Source organism: Oryzias latipes, chromosome 11, assembly GCF_002234675.1.
Source record: "Oryzias latipes chromosome 11, ASM223467v1".
Lineage (NCBI taxonomy): Eukaryota > Metazoa > Chordata > Actinopteri > Beloniformes > Adrianichthyidae > Oryzias > Oryzias latipes.
In genome coordinates this window covers 296338-314245 of record NC_019869.2, presented here as the reverse complement: position 1 = coordinate 314245, position 17908 = coordinate 296338, and the positions used below count along the sequence as shown (strand labels likewise).

The 17908-nt window shown below is 47.1% G+C and overlaps 1 protein-coding gene across 3 annotated transcripts; it reads left to right on the top strand.

Annotated features, from left to right (window-relative positions):
• The first annotated feature begins 628 nt into the window (after positions 1–628).
• Positions 629–15938, top strand: recql4 (RecQ like helicase 4). 3 transcript variants are annotated; one of them, XM_023960057.1, is made up of 29 exons: positions 630–1065; positions 1776–1809; positions 1880–2100; positions 2219–2364; positions 2459–2552; positions 2625–2862; positions 2935–3575; positions 3651–3730; positions 3796–3895; positions 4016–4181; positions 4262–4387; positions 5412–5555; positions 5645–5737; positions 5809–5945; positions 6014–6097; positions 6170–6358; positions 6690–6872; positions 6988–7174; positions 7305–7498; positions 7680–7763; positions 8009–8146; positions 8226–8330; positions 8670–8838; positions 8912–9041; positions 9121–9287; positions 9397–9574; positions 14307–14460; positions 14533–14641; positions 15726–15938. In XM_023960057.1, the coding sequence occupies exons 1-29, from the start codon at positions 982–984 to the stop codon at positions 15845–15847; spliced, it is 4497 nt and encodes a 1498-aa protein (XP_023815825.1). In that variant the 5' UTR covers positions 630–981; the 3' UTR covers positions 15848–15938. The 3 variants fall into 3 exon arrangements, with proteins under 3 accessions (XP_023815823.1, XP_023815824.1, XP_023815825.1); XM_023960055.1 differs by having other exon boundaries at positions 629–1065; positions 2459–2862; XM_023960056.1 differs by having other exon boundaries at positions 629–1065; positions 2459–2886; positions 2959–3575.
• The last annotated feature ends 1970 nt before the right edge of the window (positions 15939–17908 follow it).

Sequence of the window (17908 nt, the reverse complement as noted above, 5' to 3'; positions counted from 1 at the left end):
CCAAGTAGGAGGGAGGACTCTGCTGCAATACTTTCAGAAAAGACTTTAAGCAGGAAAGGAGCTAATTCAGAAGCAAATGCCTTATAAAACTCTGAACGTAAACCACCAGCCCCTGGAGATTTGTCATTTTTGAGAAGATTAAATCCATCTAGGACGTCCTGCACAGAAAGAGGTCCATGACTGACTTTTTAATGAAATGTGGGATAAACTTTCAGAGTTCAAAAAAGCTCCAGTTGACAAACTGCTGAGATTCACTGAGTGTAATTTTTAATTACAAGAGCTACAGTTTTTGGGTATGTTTTTTGTTAACAATAATTGAGTTGTTTATTTTACGTTTGCTAACAGTGTAATTAGTAGATTGTTGCTTTTCTAAGATGGATAAATAAGGAGAGTTCTGTTCTTCCATCTCCTCCTGGAACGGATTCATGCTCCTCTGCTCTGATTCACGTTCAGATGATCTAGTTTGATTTGTATTTCAGAAAAACAACAGGTAACAAACATTTGCAGGTGACAGAACGTGACGTAACACCTGCGTCACCGCCCTTCGGTCAGCGCCACAGACCGGAAGTGGATTCTCCCTGTGACTTTTACTTTGTAAACAGATATGCTGGAAGACAGTCGGTTATTGGTGCTCTGTCGTTCATTAGGAGGACATGTTTTCTCTAAATAGTTTCTTTGGTCCATTTATCTAAATACATTTGAAAATCGTTCGTCTTCTCGGAAGGTTTTCTTTCCGTTGCCAGATTGAGGGATTTTGACCAAACCTGGCAACACGCTGTCATTGTTTCACGCGCGGGAAAATCGAACTTCCGCTGTGGAGTTCAGTCATTTCCGGACACAACGGCGCTGGAATACGAAACGTCGCGTCTCACGCGGCAGCAAAGCCTCCAGATAAATGTCGCTAGCATCTCCGCTGACGTCAGGAAGAGTGACGTGTCTTTTCTCCCCAAAGGCAGCTCGCGGAGCCGGAACCGGGACGTGATGGACCGGTACAACGAGCTGAAGAGTTTGCTGAAGCGCTGGGAGCAGACGTTTGTCGAACAACACCGGAAGAAGCCATGCAAGGTGACGTCACTGCTGTTACCTACATCTCGTTGTTTGCTGTTCCCAAAGAAAAATGTCAAATGTTTAAAACTGTTAGGAAGGAAGAAATGTCCTCAATGGACGCGACTGACAACAACAACAACAACAACAACAACAAGAACAACAACAACAGCAACAGCAGCCTTGTTTCATTTCTGTGGTGGTTTGTTCCTGACAGTATTTGGAGGACTGTGACCCAAAAATCATGATAAATAATAAGATGACAGAAGTTTCTTTTAAACTAATTTACTAAATGTTCCTCACCAATCAAATCAAGCTGGGATACTTTAAAACAATCGATCCTAACTTTCCCTTTGGTGAAGAACATCCAGAAACAATCAAGCATCTTTTCTGGAAATGTTCTGTAAACAGACTTAAAAAAAGGTTTTAAATTAGTTAAAGAACAGATTCACCAACCTCCCTCTGAAACACATCATTTTAGCTTTCAGTGTAAAAACGTGGACTCCAATAAAAACCTCATAATTGATGTTATTCTCATATTTGGTCAATTTGATATCCATAGATTCTCATCATCTTGTCTCAATCACCTCCATCGTACAGCTGGATGTGTCTAAAGGTGGAGAGTCTTGAATGTTTTAGTGTGAACGCGTGTGACATGTCTGAAGTTCGTTTAGTAAAACACAAAAAAGTCTGTCTGTACGTTAGACGTGACGTCCGCTTGGCCCCCGCAGGAGGACGTGGACCGGGCGCCGGCAGACATCAGAGGTCAGTTCTTCAGAACTTCAGTCCCGGCTCCGTCGGCGACAGACCGGAGACCCACAGCTGTTCTCTGCAGGGCTGTACCTGGAGTACCGGAGCCTCAGGCGAGCCCGGGAGGAGGGCAGCCACGCGGCGCACAGAGAACCTCCGCCGTCCGACTCCTGGGGGGCCCACCTGAACCGCAGAGCCATGCCAGGCCCCCCTCCCAAGCTGAGCCAGCAGGACAGGGACGCTCTCCAGGCGTCCTCTCAGTATTACGGCCTGAAGCTGAAGAGCAACCTGGCTGCTCTGAGTGAGGTGGGGGCTCCTTCAGAGAACCTTATGGGGGTTCTTGTTTGTGTTTGACTCCAGAGCCCCCCCCAGGTCTCCGTACGATCGCACCTGAAGTCCTCCTTCGTTCTCCTCGTCTCTGAAGGAGAAGCCCGCTCTGCTGAAGAAGACGAAGCTCACTGGAAGAGTTCCTCTGAGCTTCCTAACGGATCAGAAATCCAGAACCGGTTCTGCTCCTTCTGCTGGTGCTGCCCAGACTGTGATGGTAGAACCTCCATCCAGCCCCCCCAGGTAATGAAACACCAACTCAGCAAATATTTGTAGGATTTGCTTCCTCTATACTTCTGGAAGGAAGGTTCTTCTCATTTTTGTGTTTATCCTTCAGAAGGAGGACACCACCCTCACTGGTTTCACCAACCTGTTCTCCAGCAGAGCCCGGAGAACCTTTCAGAGCGTTTGAAGCTGAGGCTGGAGACGCTGTGAGCAGCAGTGATGGTCATTCTGAAGGTCTCAGCCCCTCATCTGACTCCTCTGCCCTGCTGTCCTCTCAGTCCCCGCAGGGGGCAACCGGAGGTTCTCCCAGAGGTTCTCCCAGAGGTTCTCCCAGAGGTTCTCCCGGAGGTTCTCCCAGAGGTTCTCCCGGAGGTTCTCCCAGAGGTTCTCCCAGAGGTTCTCCCAGAGGTTCTCCCAGAGGTTCTCCCAGAGGTTCTCCCGGATGTTCTCCTGGATGTTCTCCCAGAGGTTCTCCCAGAGGTTCTCCCGGAGGTTCTCCCGGATGTTCTCCTGGATGTTCTCCCAGAGGTTCTCCCAGAGGTTCTCCCGGAGGTTCTCCCAGAGGTTCTCCCGGAGGTTCTCCCAGAGGTTCTCCCAGAGGTTCTCCCAGAGCACCAGGCAGCAGAGGAACCTCCCACAGGAACACAGAATGGGGAACATCAGGTCACTCTGAAGGCTGTCCACCGTTCATGAAAAGGGGCGTGGCAGCCGGGTTGGGACGGCCCACTCCTGCCAAGAGGCTGAGCGCGGTGGACAGGAAGTGGTTACAGAGGTGTCAGGTGTTTGGAGAACTGTGTTTGGAAGAACGACCCGCAGCAGGGAACCAGGAAATGAAACCCGAGGAAAGACGGGAAGAAAACAGGAAGGAAGAAGGAAGTGAAGACGACAGAGGAGGGAAAACGGAAGCGGACATGAAAACCGTCCGTGTTCTGGAGGCTCCTCAGCTCCAAACACAGGAGACGGGAGGAGACGGGAACCAGAAGAGGGAGGAGCAGACGGGAGGAGAACTCCGGGAGTCCGTTACTCCCGACCTCGACAGAAACCTAAACTCAAACAAGACACAGAGGGGGGGCAGGAAGAGGCAGAGGGAGGAGGATGTTCTGGAGGAAGGAGGGCAGGAAAAAAAGAAGCAGAGGAGACGCAAAAAGAAAGACGAAGGTCCACATGTACCCCCCAGGGAAGAAGAGACGACGAAGAAGAAGGAAGAGCGATCAGAGCGACCTCATGAGGTACGGCGGGACGACCTCCTCTCAGGTCTTTGTGGTCGGATCCTTCCTTCACATCACAATTTCATCCCATTCCAGGCTTTCAGAGAGAACCTGCTGGGAGAAGTCCAGGAGGAGTTTGAGGCTAAAATGTTCAGGACGCCATCGGCTAAACCCAGGTAAGACCAAGCACACCTGGGCGGGGCTTCAGGAGCACAGCTCACCTGCTGTCTGCTGTCCATAGAGTGACCAGAGGAGCAGAGGGGAACTTTGTGAAGATTAATCTGAAGAAAAAGTCCCACGTCAAAGGATACGCGCTCAGAGGGCAGGGCTTACGCAGACAGGTGAGTCCTCTGGACAGGTGAGTCCTCTGGACAGGTGAGTCCTCTGGACAGGTGACTCTGAGGTGAAGCAGGTTCATGGGAGAAGGCTCAGGAACCGCTTCTTCATGGTGGTGTGTACAGCTGTCCATGCAGAAGTTCCAGATGAAGGGAGAGCGCTTCGGAGGCGGCGCCGGACGTTTCAGTGGGGGAAGGAGGGGCGGCTTCAGGGGAGGGCCCAGTCGTCATGGTGACACCTGCTTCAGGTGTGGAGGGAGCGGACACTGGGCCATGGACTGCAGAGGAGCAGGTGGGGCAGCGACAAAGTCCCGTAGATGTTCCTCTGAGGAGGAAGTCCCGAAGGCTCAACCGTGTTTTTACTCCCATCAGCGTCTGCAGGTCCTCCACTTCCTGTTCCTGAAGAACCACCTGCTGAAGGAGACGAGGAGGCCTTTGAGTTACCCACACTGGAGGACGTTGCCAGGGCAACAGGAACACTGCAGCCTGGACCAGCAGGTCTGCTTGTCTGTCCTCCGTTCTGTGTTCTAATGTTCTAGTCTTCCTGCTGTAGAACGGTGAGAAGAGGCGGAGATGTCTTAAGGTGAAGGTTCACCGCCGAGATTATTTTATTTTTTATTGAACTATTGCAACATACAGAACAAAAAAATGCAACAATTATGTACATATAATGTACATTACAATTCTGAATACAGAATAAAAAGTGTTACATCCTTAGGAAGATTCTAATTATTAGCAATAATCACCGCAAAAGTGAACAATAGATTTACCCTAAACAACAACAACAACAACAACAACAACAACAAAGAAAAACAACAGATTTATACTGATTCATGCGAGTGATCAGTTCGTGTAACACAGATATTATGATGTCGGGTTTCAAGCAAACAGTCTGGCCTCTCATTAAAATCTGTTTCCACAAATGTTCTGAACACATCCAGACTGTATTATTAGTTGGTTCCACAGTGATCCATCTGGATTAGATATTTTTATTGCTAAGATCCACTTTTTCCCTAAGTCTGAATCCATTGGAAACCTGCAAGAAAAGTTCAGTCACTGAGTCAGAAATGTCTAAATCTATATTACTATAACAGCCTAGTATGCTGTATACAGGTTTAGCAAAATAAAATGTACATTTATGTTGACAGCAAATTCTCCGTACATCATGCAGCATGTAGATAACAGCCCTGCAGCATCATACATGTCAACATGTGTTCTATTAATGAAGCCCCTGCAGCATTAAAAGATAAAAATTATAGTACCTACCTGTGAAATGATACACCTTCATGGACTCATTTCTCTGATTTTGGCAGTTGAAACCCGCACAATGAAGTGTTATTATGCAAAAAATGTGTTGACATGCTGCACTGCAGCAGTAACTTGACCTCCCCAAGATGGCGGTGCTCTCCTCCCATGAGGAACCACGTGATGTCTCCTCTAGCGATAGAACTCATTGGTATGCGCCCTCTGGTTTAATTGAGAGCTTTTTTCGTGGTTCACCTTGTTTCTCATCTCCGGTCAGATGCTCAGCATCAGCTGGAAAAGGAAGACAACCAGCAGGAAGACGAGTTGTTGCTTAACGTGATTCGACCTGACTATGAATGTCCTCCCCCCCCACCGCCCATGGAGCCTCTCTACCATCTCACAGAGGAAGGGAAAGTCCAGGGTGAGCCTCTAATGGCTGCTAATGCGTGGTCTGCAGCCGCTGGCGTGGCTTTAATGGCCTCTTTCCGTCCTTTTCCCCGTGTTCCTCAGAAACTCCTGAAGCAGTCCACTCTGCTTTAAGAGAGCTGGGTTATCAGTCATTCAGAGCAGGACAGGAGGAGGCCATCATGAGGATCCTGTCAGGTACCTGTGCTTGTGCAGATGTTCTCATCTGCTGATCGTATGTATTTGACCAAAAGCCCCTCTGCTGTCAGGTCTTTCCACCCTGGTGGTGCTGTCCACCGGCATGGGGAAAAGTCTGTGTTATCAGCTGCCAGCATACCTGTATGCTCAGAGATCCAAATGCATCTCTTTGGTCATTTCTCCTCTGATTTCTCTGATGGATGATCAGGTAAAGCCTCCTGCAGAAACACAGCAGTGGCAGATGTCAGACTCTGATGTGTTTGTGAATCTTTCCAGCTGTCGGGTTTACCGACCAAGCTGAGAGCCGCCTGCATCCACTCCAACATGAGCAGGAAGCAGAGAGAAGCCGCCATCGAGAAGGTACCGCCCACAAACGGCAGCTCGGCTGGTGCTGAACCGGATCCTGAGCCCCGCCCACCTCCCTGCTTACAGGTGAAGTCCGGCCAGGTTTGCTTCCTGCTGCTGTCTCCGGAGGTTCTGGTCGGTGCAGCGGGCTCAGGAATGGGATGCCTGCCCTCCGCTCAGGAGCTCCCCCCAGTGGCCTTTGCCTGCATAGACGAGGCTCACTGCGTGTCCGAATGGTCCCACAACTTCCGGCCCTGTTACTTAAGGCTGTGTAAGGTACGCTCATGTGACGTCGGTCCGATAGTGTGAGTTTAGGAACCAGAGACACTCAACCAGGACTCAAACATTCTCATGGATTTAAATACTCTCGGGGAATAAGGAAAGTGTTCTTACTTTGTGCTTTGGTCTCCAATATTCTCTAATGAAATCCTGTATAGATGTGATCATTTTGTGTAGAAACGGCATGAATATAAGAACTATTCTCACATTTCTGCCTTTGTTCTACCGGCCATCGTAGATCCTGCCGGAGGAATCCCTGTCTGTTTGTGTCTGCACGTCTCGGGTAAAGCGTCTTTAGCTGAAACGTGACGCTCAGGTGTGTCTTCAGGTGCTGCGGGAGCGCCTCGGGGTTCAGTGCTTTCTGGGACTCACAGCCACCGCCACGCTGTCCACCGCCCTGGACATCGCCCAGCATCTGGGGATCAGGGATCAGGAGGGAATCTCTGTGAGATCTGCAGCCGTGCCTCCAAACCTCAACCTGTCTGTGTCCATGGACCAAGACAAGGACCAGGTATCGAACCTTTGTCTGACTGCACACTCTGACCCAAAGCCAAGCGCACATCCAGTCATGTATGCAGCCGGTCTGTACGGAGCTTTGAACTCTTCCTTCCTTTCTGGGCCTCCAGGCTTTGGTCTCCTTGCTGAAAGGAGATCGGTTCGGTTGTCTGGACTCCATCATCGTCTACTGCACCAGAAGAGAGCAGACGCTGCGCATCGCTGCACTGCTCAGGACCTGCCTGCAGGGGGTGCTGTTGAAGCACAACAACCAGAGCAGCCAGATCAACCCTGCGGCACAGAGGAAGAAAGAACTCGGTACGTTTTCAGAGCAGAGTACTTTTCTGATCCTCAGTCTAGAAGAAGATTATTGATTAGGGGAAAAGATCCAAATCGGTTATTTTTGACCTTTGTGACCCTGGGAGCGCTGCTTTTCTGTTGGTTTTAGCTAAAAAGAAGATCCGGAAACCGCTGAAGTGGTTGGCTGAGGCGTACCACGCCGGCATGTCGGCAGCCGAGCGCCGGCGTGTCCAGAACAACTTCATGTGCGGAGAGCTGCGGATGGTCGTGGCCACCGTGGCGTTCGGCATGGGGCTGGACAAGCCTGACGTGCGCGGCGTCATCCACTACAACATGCCCAAGGTGCTGCGGGTTCAGGACTACAGTTCTGTCCATCAGACGGGTCTGGGGGAAAAGAGAACATTCAATATGGATCAATCCTTTGATCTCCTCAGTTTGATTGACTTGTCTGTTTTTATAGCTCCTCCCCTTTTGTGCATCAGTTTCAGGCCGTTTTAGTAAAACTTTTCTCTATTTTTTTCAGAGCTTTGAGAGCTACGTTCAAGAAATTGGGAGGGCAGGGCGAGATGGAGAACCGGCTCACTGCCACCTTTTTTTGGATGCTGAGGTGAAACTTTGACTGTTGATACGGAATAATTGTTGAAATTTGTTGTTGTTTATGTTGAAGTAAAGACGGCCCACTTTTGTACATAAAGAGTGAAAACAGTAGAACTAGACGGGCTTTCAGGTCTTAAAACTGATCCTTGCAGTGGAACAACCTTCCTTTAATGTTTGGTTCTAGTTTGTTCTAACTTCAGTTCAGTTTTGGTTCATTGCACAGACGATCCTTTAGTTAAGTGTTTGTGGTCTTAGGGCGCAGACCTGCACGAGCTCCGCCGCCATATCTACGCCGACACAGTGGACTACTACTCCATCAAGCGGCTTCTTCAGAGGGTTTTCCCAGCATGCACCTGTAAAAGGATGCAGCAGCACCAGAGGGAACGTTGGAAGGTTCTGTCTGCTTCTGGAAGCTCTGTTCTGCTGAGAAACTCTGCAGAACATGTGAAAGGTTTCCCGTTACTGTCTTCAGGATGTGGAAGACTCTGATCTGCTGGAGATGATGGACGAACACGAGCAGGAGAACAAGCAGGACCCGTCCAGCCAGCAGAACCAGGCAGACGCTTCTGGAGTTCAGGTGAAAACGTTTATTGGTATTTTTCAGATCTGCAGCTTCATCCTCTTTCATCTGGAATCACCTTAAATCCATAAAACTTCAATAAAGTTTCAAAAAGGTTAGAAAATTAGACTTCAGTTATGATTATGAATCCGTTCAAGTCTAGTTTTCAATGTAAACGTGAACTTTTGTTCACCTTATTTACACTTTTAAAGGTTTTACTTGGAGAAAAGTTCATCATGTTTATGTAAATAAAAACAGTTTTAGTGTTTTTTTCTATCAAATGAATTTTAGTTTTATGAACTCTACACTAAATGACTAAAACAACCTGGCTTGAACATCCGCCTCTTTGCTTTGCAGGATCTCTCTGGGTCTGGACAGACCTCCATGGAGGGCGGAGCTGGAGGAGAAGATCTGACCACGAGGGACACGAGCGGCAGCGTCTGGCCCCAGCAGCGAGCGTGCCGCACCCACGAGAGAGCGATTCCCATCCAGGAGGTGGTGGAGGCCCTGGACGTCCCAGAGGAAGGTGACCCACAGGCCGGTCTGTAAGCTCCACCCTCCTGTGGGTGTGGTATAAGCCAAGTGTGTGCGTGTCTCAGGTGTGGAAACTCTGCTGTGCTACCTGGAGCTGCATCCACAGCGGTTGGTGGAGCTGCTGCATCCGACGCTGTCTGTGTGTAAAGTCAGCTGCTATGATGGACCGAAGCAGCTCCGAAAAATCGCCAAAATGTGAGCTGGGCCTCCTGCTGCGTCGTTGTACAGCATCTGGAACAATAAAGTTTGAATTGAAAGGGGTGTCCGTCTGCAGCTGTCCTCCCGTCGCCGCAGTGCTGGCCAGGAAGAGGATGGCAGGAGAGCGGGTGGAGAGGTGCGACCAGGTGGAGTTTGACGTGGTGGAAGTCGCTGACATTATGGGATGGCAGCTTCCACTGGTGAAGCGGGGGCTCCGCCAGCTGCAGTGGAGCACGGACAGATGTGAGTCTGGGCCTTCCAGGGCTGGAGAGAGCGCTTCCTCTCAGAGGAACGTCTGGGTTACTCTGACTGCATTCCTTCTGCTTCATCCTGTCTGGTGGTGCCGTTGTAGCTGGCGGACGGAGCGGCGTGTTGGTGGAATTCTCCGCCCCTTCTTTTTACTTCCGCTCGTATGGAGACCTGAGCCACGGGGAGATGGACAGACTCTGTCGTTTCCTCCACGGTCGTGTTCAGGAGCAGGAGAGGACGCGGCTCCACCAGCTGACTGCCTGCTTTAAGGCCTTCAGAAGGTACCGCCTCTTTGGTTTTAGTTGGTAACGGTTCAGCAGAACCGGTGGTCCGAATGTTGGGGTTTAGTTCTTCACTTTCTCCGCTGTTTTGCTAACGCCCTTCAGTAAACCTTCATAATATAAACAGAATGAACGGGCTTTCCCTGTAAGTCAGTGAAGGAACATCATCAAACCACCTTAAATATCCACCTGACTGATAAAACCACCTTAAATATCCACCTGGCTGATAAAACCACCTTAAATATCCACCTGGCTGATAAAACCACCTTAAATATCCACCTGGCTGATAAAACCACCTTAAATATCCACCTGACTGATAAAACCACCTTAAATATCCACCTGACTGATAAAACCACCTTAAATATCCACCTGACTGATAAAACCACCTTAAATATCCACCTGACTGATAAAACCACCTTAAATATCCACCTGACTGATAAAACCACCTTAAATATCCACGGACTGATAAACCCACCTTAAATAACCACCTGACTGATAAAACCACCTTAAATATCCACCTGACTGATAAAACCACCTTAAATATCCACCTAGCTGATAAAACCACCTTAAATATCCACCTGACTGATAAAACCACCTTAAATAACCACCTGACTGATAAAACCACCTTAAATATCCACGGACTGATAAAACCACCTTAAATGTCCACCTGACTGATAAAACCACCTTAAATATCCACCTGGCTGATAAAACCACCTTAAATATCCACCTGACTGATAAAACCACCTTAAATATCCACCTGACTGATAAAACCACCTTAAATATCCACCTGACTGATAAAACCACCTTAAATATCCACCTGGCTGATAAAACCACCTTAAATATCCACCTGGCTGATAAAACCACCTTAAATATCCACCTGACTGATAAAACCACCTTAAATATCCACCTGACTGATAAAACCACCTTAAATATCCACGGACTGATAAAACCACCTTAAATATCCACCTGACTGATAAAACCACCTTAAATATCCACCTGACTGATAAAACCACCTTAAATATCCACCTGACTGATAAAACCACCTTAAATATCCACCTAGCTGATAAAACCACCTTAAATATCCACCTGACTGATAAAACCACCTTAAATATCCACCTGGCTGATAAAACCACCTTAAATATCCACCTGACTGATAAAACCACCTTAAATATCCACCTGGCTGATAAAACCACCTTAAATATCCACCTAGCTGATAAAACCACCTTAAATATCCACCTGGCTGATAAAACCACCTTAAATATCCACCTGACTGATAAAACCACCTTAAATATCCACCTGACTGATAAAACCACCTTAAATATCCACCTGACTGATAAAACCACCTTAAATATCCACCTGACTGATAAAACCACCTTAAATATCCACCTGGCTGATAAAACCACCTTAAATATCCACCTGGCTGATAAAACCACCTTAAATATCCACCTGACTGATAAAACCACCTTAAATATCCACCTGACTGATAAAACCACCTTAAATATCCACCTGACTGATAAAACCACCTTAAATATCCACCTGGCTGATAAAACCACCTTAAATATCCACCTGGCTGATAAAACCACCTTAAATATCCACCTGGCTGATAAAACCACCTTAAATATCCACCTGGCTGATAAAACCACCTTAAATATCCACCTGGCTGATAAAACCACCTTAAATATCCACCTGGCTGATAAAACCACCTTAAATATCCACCTGGCTGATAAAACCACCTTAAATATCCACCTGACTGATAAAACCACCTTAAATATCCACCTGACTGATAAAACCACCTTAAATATCCACGGACTGATAAAACCACCTTAAATATCCACCTGACTGATAAAACCACCTTAAATATCCACGGACTGATAAACCCACCTTAAATAACCACCTGACTGATAAACCCACCTTAAATAACCACCTGACTGATAAAACCACCTTAAATATCCACCTGGCTGATAAAACCACCTTAAATATCCACCTGGCTGATAAAACCACCTTAAATATCCACGGGCTGATAAAACCACCTTAAATATCCACGGACTGATAAAACCACCTTAAATATCCACCTGACTGATAAAACCACCTTAAATATCCACGGACTGATAAACCCACCTTAAATAACCACCTGACTGATAAAACCACCTTAAATATCCACGGACTGATAAAACCACCTTAAATATCCACCTGACTGATAAAACCACCTTAAATATCCACCTGGCTGATAAAACCACCTTAAATATCCACCTGGCTGATAAAACCAACCTTAAATATCCACCTGGCTGATAAAACCACCTTAAATATCCACCTGGCTGATAAAACCACCTTAAATATCCACCTGGCTGATAAAACCACCTTAAATATCCACGGACTGATAAAACCACCTTAAATATCCACCTGACTGATAAAACCACCTTAAATATCCACGGACTGATAAACCCACCTTAAATAACCACCTGACTGATAAAACCACCTTAAATATCCACGGACTGATAAAACCACCTTAAATATCCACCTGACTGATAAAACCACCTTAAATATCCACCTGACTGATAAAACCACCTTAAATATCCTCGGACTGATAAAACCACCTTAAATATCCACCTGACTGATAAAACCACCTTAAATATCCACCTGACTGATAAAACCACCTTAAATATCCACCTGACTGATAAAACCACCTTAAATATCCACCTGACTGATAAAACCACCTTAAATATCCACCTGGCTGATAAAACCACCTTAAATATCCACCTGGCTGATAAAACCACCTTAAATATCCACCTGGCTGATAAAACCACCTTAAATATCCACCTGACTGATAAAACCACCTTAAATATCCACCTGACTGATAAAACCACCTTAAATATCCACCTGACTGATAAAACCACCTTAAATATCCACCTGGCTGATAAAACCACCTTAAATATCCACCTGGCTGATAAAACCACCTTAAATATCCACCTGGCTGATAAAACCACCTTAAATATCCACCTGGCTGATAAAACCACCTTAAATATCCACCTGGCTGATAAAACCACCTTAAATATCCACCTGGCTGATAAAACCACCTTAAATATCCACCTGGCTGATAAAACCACCTTAAATATCCACCTGACTGATAAAACCACCTTAAATATCCACCTGACTGATAAAACCACCTTAAATATCCACCTGACTGATAAAACCACCTTAAATATCCACGGACTGATAAAACCACCTTAAATATCCACCTGACTGATAAAACCACCTTAAATATCCACGGACTGATAAACCCACCTTAAATAACCACCTGACTGATAAACCCACCTTAAATAACCACCTGACTGATAAAACCACCTTAAATATCCACCTGGCTGATAAAACCACCTTAAATATCCACCTGGCTGATAAAACCACCTTAAATATCCACGGACTGATAAAACCACCTTAAATATCCACCTGACTGATAAAACCACCTTAAATATCCACGGACTGATAAACCCACCTTAAATAACCACCTGACTGATAAAACCACCTTAAATATCCACGGACTGATAAAACCACCTTAAATATCCACCTGACTGATAAAACCACCTTAAATATCCACCTGGCTGATAAAACCAACCTTAAATATCCACCTAGCTGATAAAACCACCTTAAATATCCACCTGGCTGATAAAACCACCTTAAATAACCACCTGACTGATAAAACCACCTTAAATATCCACGGACTGATAAAACCACCTTAAATATCCACCTGACTGATAAAACCACCTTAAATATCCACCTGACTGATAAAACCACCTTAAATATCCTCGGACTGATAAAACCACCTTAAATATCCACCTGACTGATAAAACCACCTTAAATATCCACCTGGCTGATAAAACCAACCTTAAATATCCACCTAGCTGATAAAACCACCTTAAATATCCACCTGGCTGATAAAACCACCTTAAATAACCACCTGACTGATAAAACCACCTTAAATATCCACGGACTGATAAAACCACCTTAAATATCCACCTGACTGATAAAACCACCTTAAATATCCACCTGACTGATAAAACCACCTTAAATATCCTCGGACTGATAAAACCACCTTAAATATCCACCTGACTGATAAAACCACCTTAAATATCCTCGGACTGATAAAACCACCTTAAATATCCACCTGACTGATAAAACCACCTTAAATAACCACCTGACTGATAAAACCACCTTAAATATCCACAGACTGATAAAACCACCTTAAATATCCACCTGACTGATAAAACCACCTTAAATATCCACCTGGCTGATAAAACCACCTTAAATATCCACCTGGCTGATAAAACCAACCTTAAATATCCACCTAGCTGATAAAACCACCTTAAATATCCACCTGGCTGATAAAACCACCTTAAATAACCACCTGACTGATAAAACCACCTTAAATATCCACGGACTGATAAAACCACCTTAAATATCCACCTGACTGATAAAACCACCTTAAATATCCACCTGACTGATAAAACCACCTTAAATATCCTCGGACTGATAAAACCACCTTAAATATCCACCTGACTGATAAAACCACCTTAAATATCCACCTGACTGATAAAACCACCTTAAATATCCACCTGACTGACTTGGAGGTCACGGTGGAGGTCATCTTCATCCCTGCTCTGCTGGCGGCTCCCTGTGACCTGTGTTTGAACGTAGCGTGTGGCGGCGGCGGCGTTCTGATGCCCGTCCTGTGGTGCAGCGTTGCTTTTCAGAGCGTGCTGTCCTGCGGGCGCCATCTGGACGGGAGCCGGAGTTCCCAGCTGAAAACGCTGCTGTCTGACTATTTCGACAAGAAGAGGGATGGGGGCGGAGCCGTGCAGCAGGAGGAACCGGAGGAGCCGGACAAACACGAGGTCAGAGCGCCGTCGGGTGAGCACGCAGAATGCACGGCGGACAGGAAGTGATGCTGGTGTACTGCCGCACAGCTGCTGGAGTGGGAGGAGCCAATCAGGGCCGACATCAGGAGGTTCCTCGCTCATCGGAGCGACGAGAAGTTTTCTGGAAGAGCCGTTGCCAGAATCCTGCACGGCATCGGTGAGAGCCTGACCCCTGACCCCTGACCCCTGACCCCTGACCCTTCCCTTTGGTTTAGTCCAGCGGTTTGACTGTGGTCGACACCGAGCCGATGTGTGGAAGCTGAGGTTCTGGTTCTGTAGATGAACCGGGTCAAACCTCTACAGCAGTGTTTTTCAACCTTTGCTGAGCCACGGCACACTTTAACCTTGACTAAAAAAAGCATCCAAAGAGTTAAAAAAGCAGAAACTCTATAGTCTGTATTGATCTACAGTCCCTCCATGATCTAACGAGCATTTTAGTGATAAATGTGGCAGAAAAAGCTGGAAGCTGCTGCTGTTTTTTCTAAAAGATGGAATAAAAGTTAAGTTGTTTTGTTCACTTGTTCCACGGTCTGACACCGGATTCTGTGGAAAGCTGCACCGCTAAAGACGAGCTTTAGCTGGTATTTCTGTTGAAACTGAGAGACTTTGTGAGCAGAATCAGAACAAGGAAGTGAAGACTTTAACCACTTCTGATTGGTCAGACTGATGACATGTGATTAAGCCTCCAAGAATGATTGGTGGAGACAGTTAAAGGGACGGGACTTTTTCCTAAATCGCGGTACCGTCATTCTTATCAAAATGCCTTTAATAGAATCAAATAAACACAAAGTAAAAAGTATTTTATGATCTTTCATATTCCTAACTACTCAGTGTTTTATCAGGACTGTTTGGATGAACACAGAGCTGAATTCCTGGAGATGGAAATGTTTTTAGATCACTGAAAGAGGGTGATTTCCCACGGCACACCTGACCATCTCCCACGGCACACTGGTTGAAAAACGCTGCTCTACAGCATGTCCATCACGGGCTCTCTCTCAGGCCGTGCGAGCTTCAGATCCCATAGACTTCTAACGGGCCAATAGGATGGTGTTTCTCATTTCAAACGTCTGTAACACCGACCTCCACCTCTAGAGGGCAGCAGAGAGCCGTTCTTCTGTTTGGGCTTCTGATCTTTATGTCAGAATAGATCTTTGGATCCAGGCGTTTTGGTCGGTCCGTTCCTCTTTCTGAAGCTGCCGTGTGCCTCACCTGTCCGTTCATCTACCTGTCCCGTGCTGCAGGCAGTCCCCGCTATCCCGCTGTGATATACGGCAAAGACCGCCGCTACTGGAGGAAGTACATCCACTTTGACTTCAACCGGCTGATCCAGATGGCCACGCAGGAGATCATCGGCTTCAAGTGAGCGGCCCGCCCCGCCGTCTGGTCGGGTTTCATGTTCTATTGTTCTTGTAAACGTTTCATGGTTTGTAAAAATAAAATCTGCTGGTTTTTAATTCTGTGGTCTGTAAATGAGCGAGTTTGACCAGAACCGCCTCTGATCCGACCCGATCCAGCCTCTAGCCATGACTCAGAAGCTGTTGGAAAGAAACCCCACCTTTAATCCACCCCTCCATCCATCCATCCATTCTTCCCCCCGTTCTCCTCTCCCGTCCATCTGGATCCAGAATCCAGAGGCACCTATTTGCTCAGATCTGTCAGTAGAACCCGAGTTGCTCCCAGACCAGCTGAGATCCGGACCCTGGATCTTTCCTGGGGGTCTGTAGCAGATGCCCCCAGCTGAGCCTCAGAGGAGCAGTTCTCTGAGCTCCTCCAGGTGACCGGGATTATCCAGATCCCCTCATGGTGAGGAACCGGGTCGAGCAGTGAACCCACAGTTCTGCCTCTGGGTTGGGTTCTGTCTGAACGTCTACCGTCTCACGCTCCACCCGGACTCCTCAGGTGCTCCATCCACCAGGAGACGGAAAACCTTTAGAGACTCATCGGAGATTTTTGGATTCTTCTTTGAACGTTCTACAGTTTAACGGTTTTCCTCTGAAAGTGAAACCAGTTTCTGGTTTGGAGAAACCTCCTCTGACCGAAGGAAGAGGAGGATCCACAGCTCTGAGAAAGGAGAACTTAAGCTGTGGATCCAGGAGAAACCCAGAGGAGTGCTGGACGTTCTGAAGTGTTGGGAACATCAGGGCCGATCAGCTGGCTAGACCTTCTTCCTGAAGGAACTTCTCCTTTAGTAGAACATTTCAGATTGAATCCAGAACTAAATGGTTCTGATGGTGTTGAACCTGGGATCCTGCAGAACCCGTGTGGACAAAATGTTGATCTGGAATGGAGAGGCCCTCCAGTGGATCCTCACAGCAGGTCAGGTTGACCCAACAGAACCAGGACATGTAGTTTCTGATCCAGTTCTGGTTCTCTGGTGTTTTTTACTCTAAACTCATTTCCTGCTGTAGGAGGAACTGGATCCAGATTAACCGGTTTGGGTTTACAGCAGTGAGCTAAGCTTCTGCTTTATGACCTTCTGACCTTTGTGCTGGCGCGGGTCCGTCAGGGCGGGGCGGGGCGGGGCGGCGGCTGTCCCTGATACCACTGGTTCAAGGTTTCTGCACCGTTTGCTGCTTTTCTTGGTTTTATTTCCTCTTGGGGAGATGCTGACTCGGCGTGGAAATGGTTCAGTCCAAACTCGTGTCTTTCCAAATTCTGAGGAACCAGAAGGCCGGCAACCCAAGATTCCAGATGATCAGAGGCGGTTTTCTGTCGTCTGGGGTTTCTGGTTTCTTCTGTTATCCCCCCCCCCCCACAGACAAAGCTGGACACAAGTCACCAAAAACCATAAAACCCAATAAAACGTGAAGCATTGAAAAGATCTGACCATAAAAGCTGATGACGGTCATGTGTGTCGGTTCTGCTGGTGACTGTCACCTGATGAAGGTGCGAAGAAGACCACGGCAGCTGCTCCGGTTCCTCCTGGGTCATCTGGACCAATGGCAGCAGAGGATGCTGTCATGTACCTGCAGGGCGCACACTCGTGTAGAAGAGCTATGCCACCTTCCTCCAAGGCCCAAAGCGCTTTCACACACCTACGGTGGCGCCGCTGCTGAACGCCGGCGCCAACCTACAACCAAGGGCAGTTCGACACGTGAGCGAATCGAACCTACGATCTCCTGATCTGAGGTCCTACCGCTGCTCTCTGGCCGCCGTGGCTGTAAGGTCTGGTTGTGTCTGACCCCCCCAACCCCTAAAAACTATACAGAGCAGCACGATGTGGTTCCTGGATGTAAAAAGCAATTCTGGCGCCGCGCTCACTACTATTTCTTTTAAATGGTGGAAATGACGTCATCGATTTCACAAAGTTAAAATCTAACTGGAATGAGCGTTTTGGGACAATTATTTATGAGTAAACGTTGATGGGTTATTAAAAATATACATTTAAATACCTTTTTTTTTGGGGCAAAAATTGTTCTGAAGC

Excerpts from the sequence above, each read along its gene's own strand:
- recql4 (XM_023960055.1), top strand. The coding sequence starts at position 982 with ATGGACCGGTACAACGAGCTGAAGAGTTTGCTGAAGCGCTGGGAGCAG. Across the intron at positions 2,101-2,218 it reads ACCTGGCTGCTCTGAGTGAG|GAGAAGCCCGCTCTGCTGAA; the intron begins GTGGGGGCTCCT and ends TCGTCTCTGAAG. Across the intron at positions 6,098-6,169 it reads GAGAAGCCGCCATCGAGAAG|GTGAAGTCCGGCCAGGTTTG; the intron begins GTACCGCCCACA and ends CCCTGCTTACAG.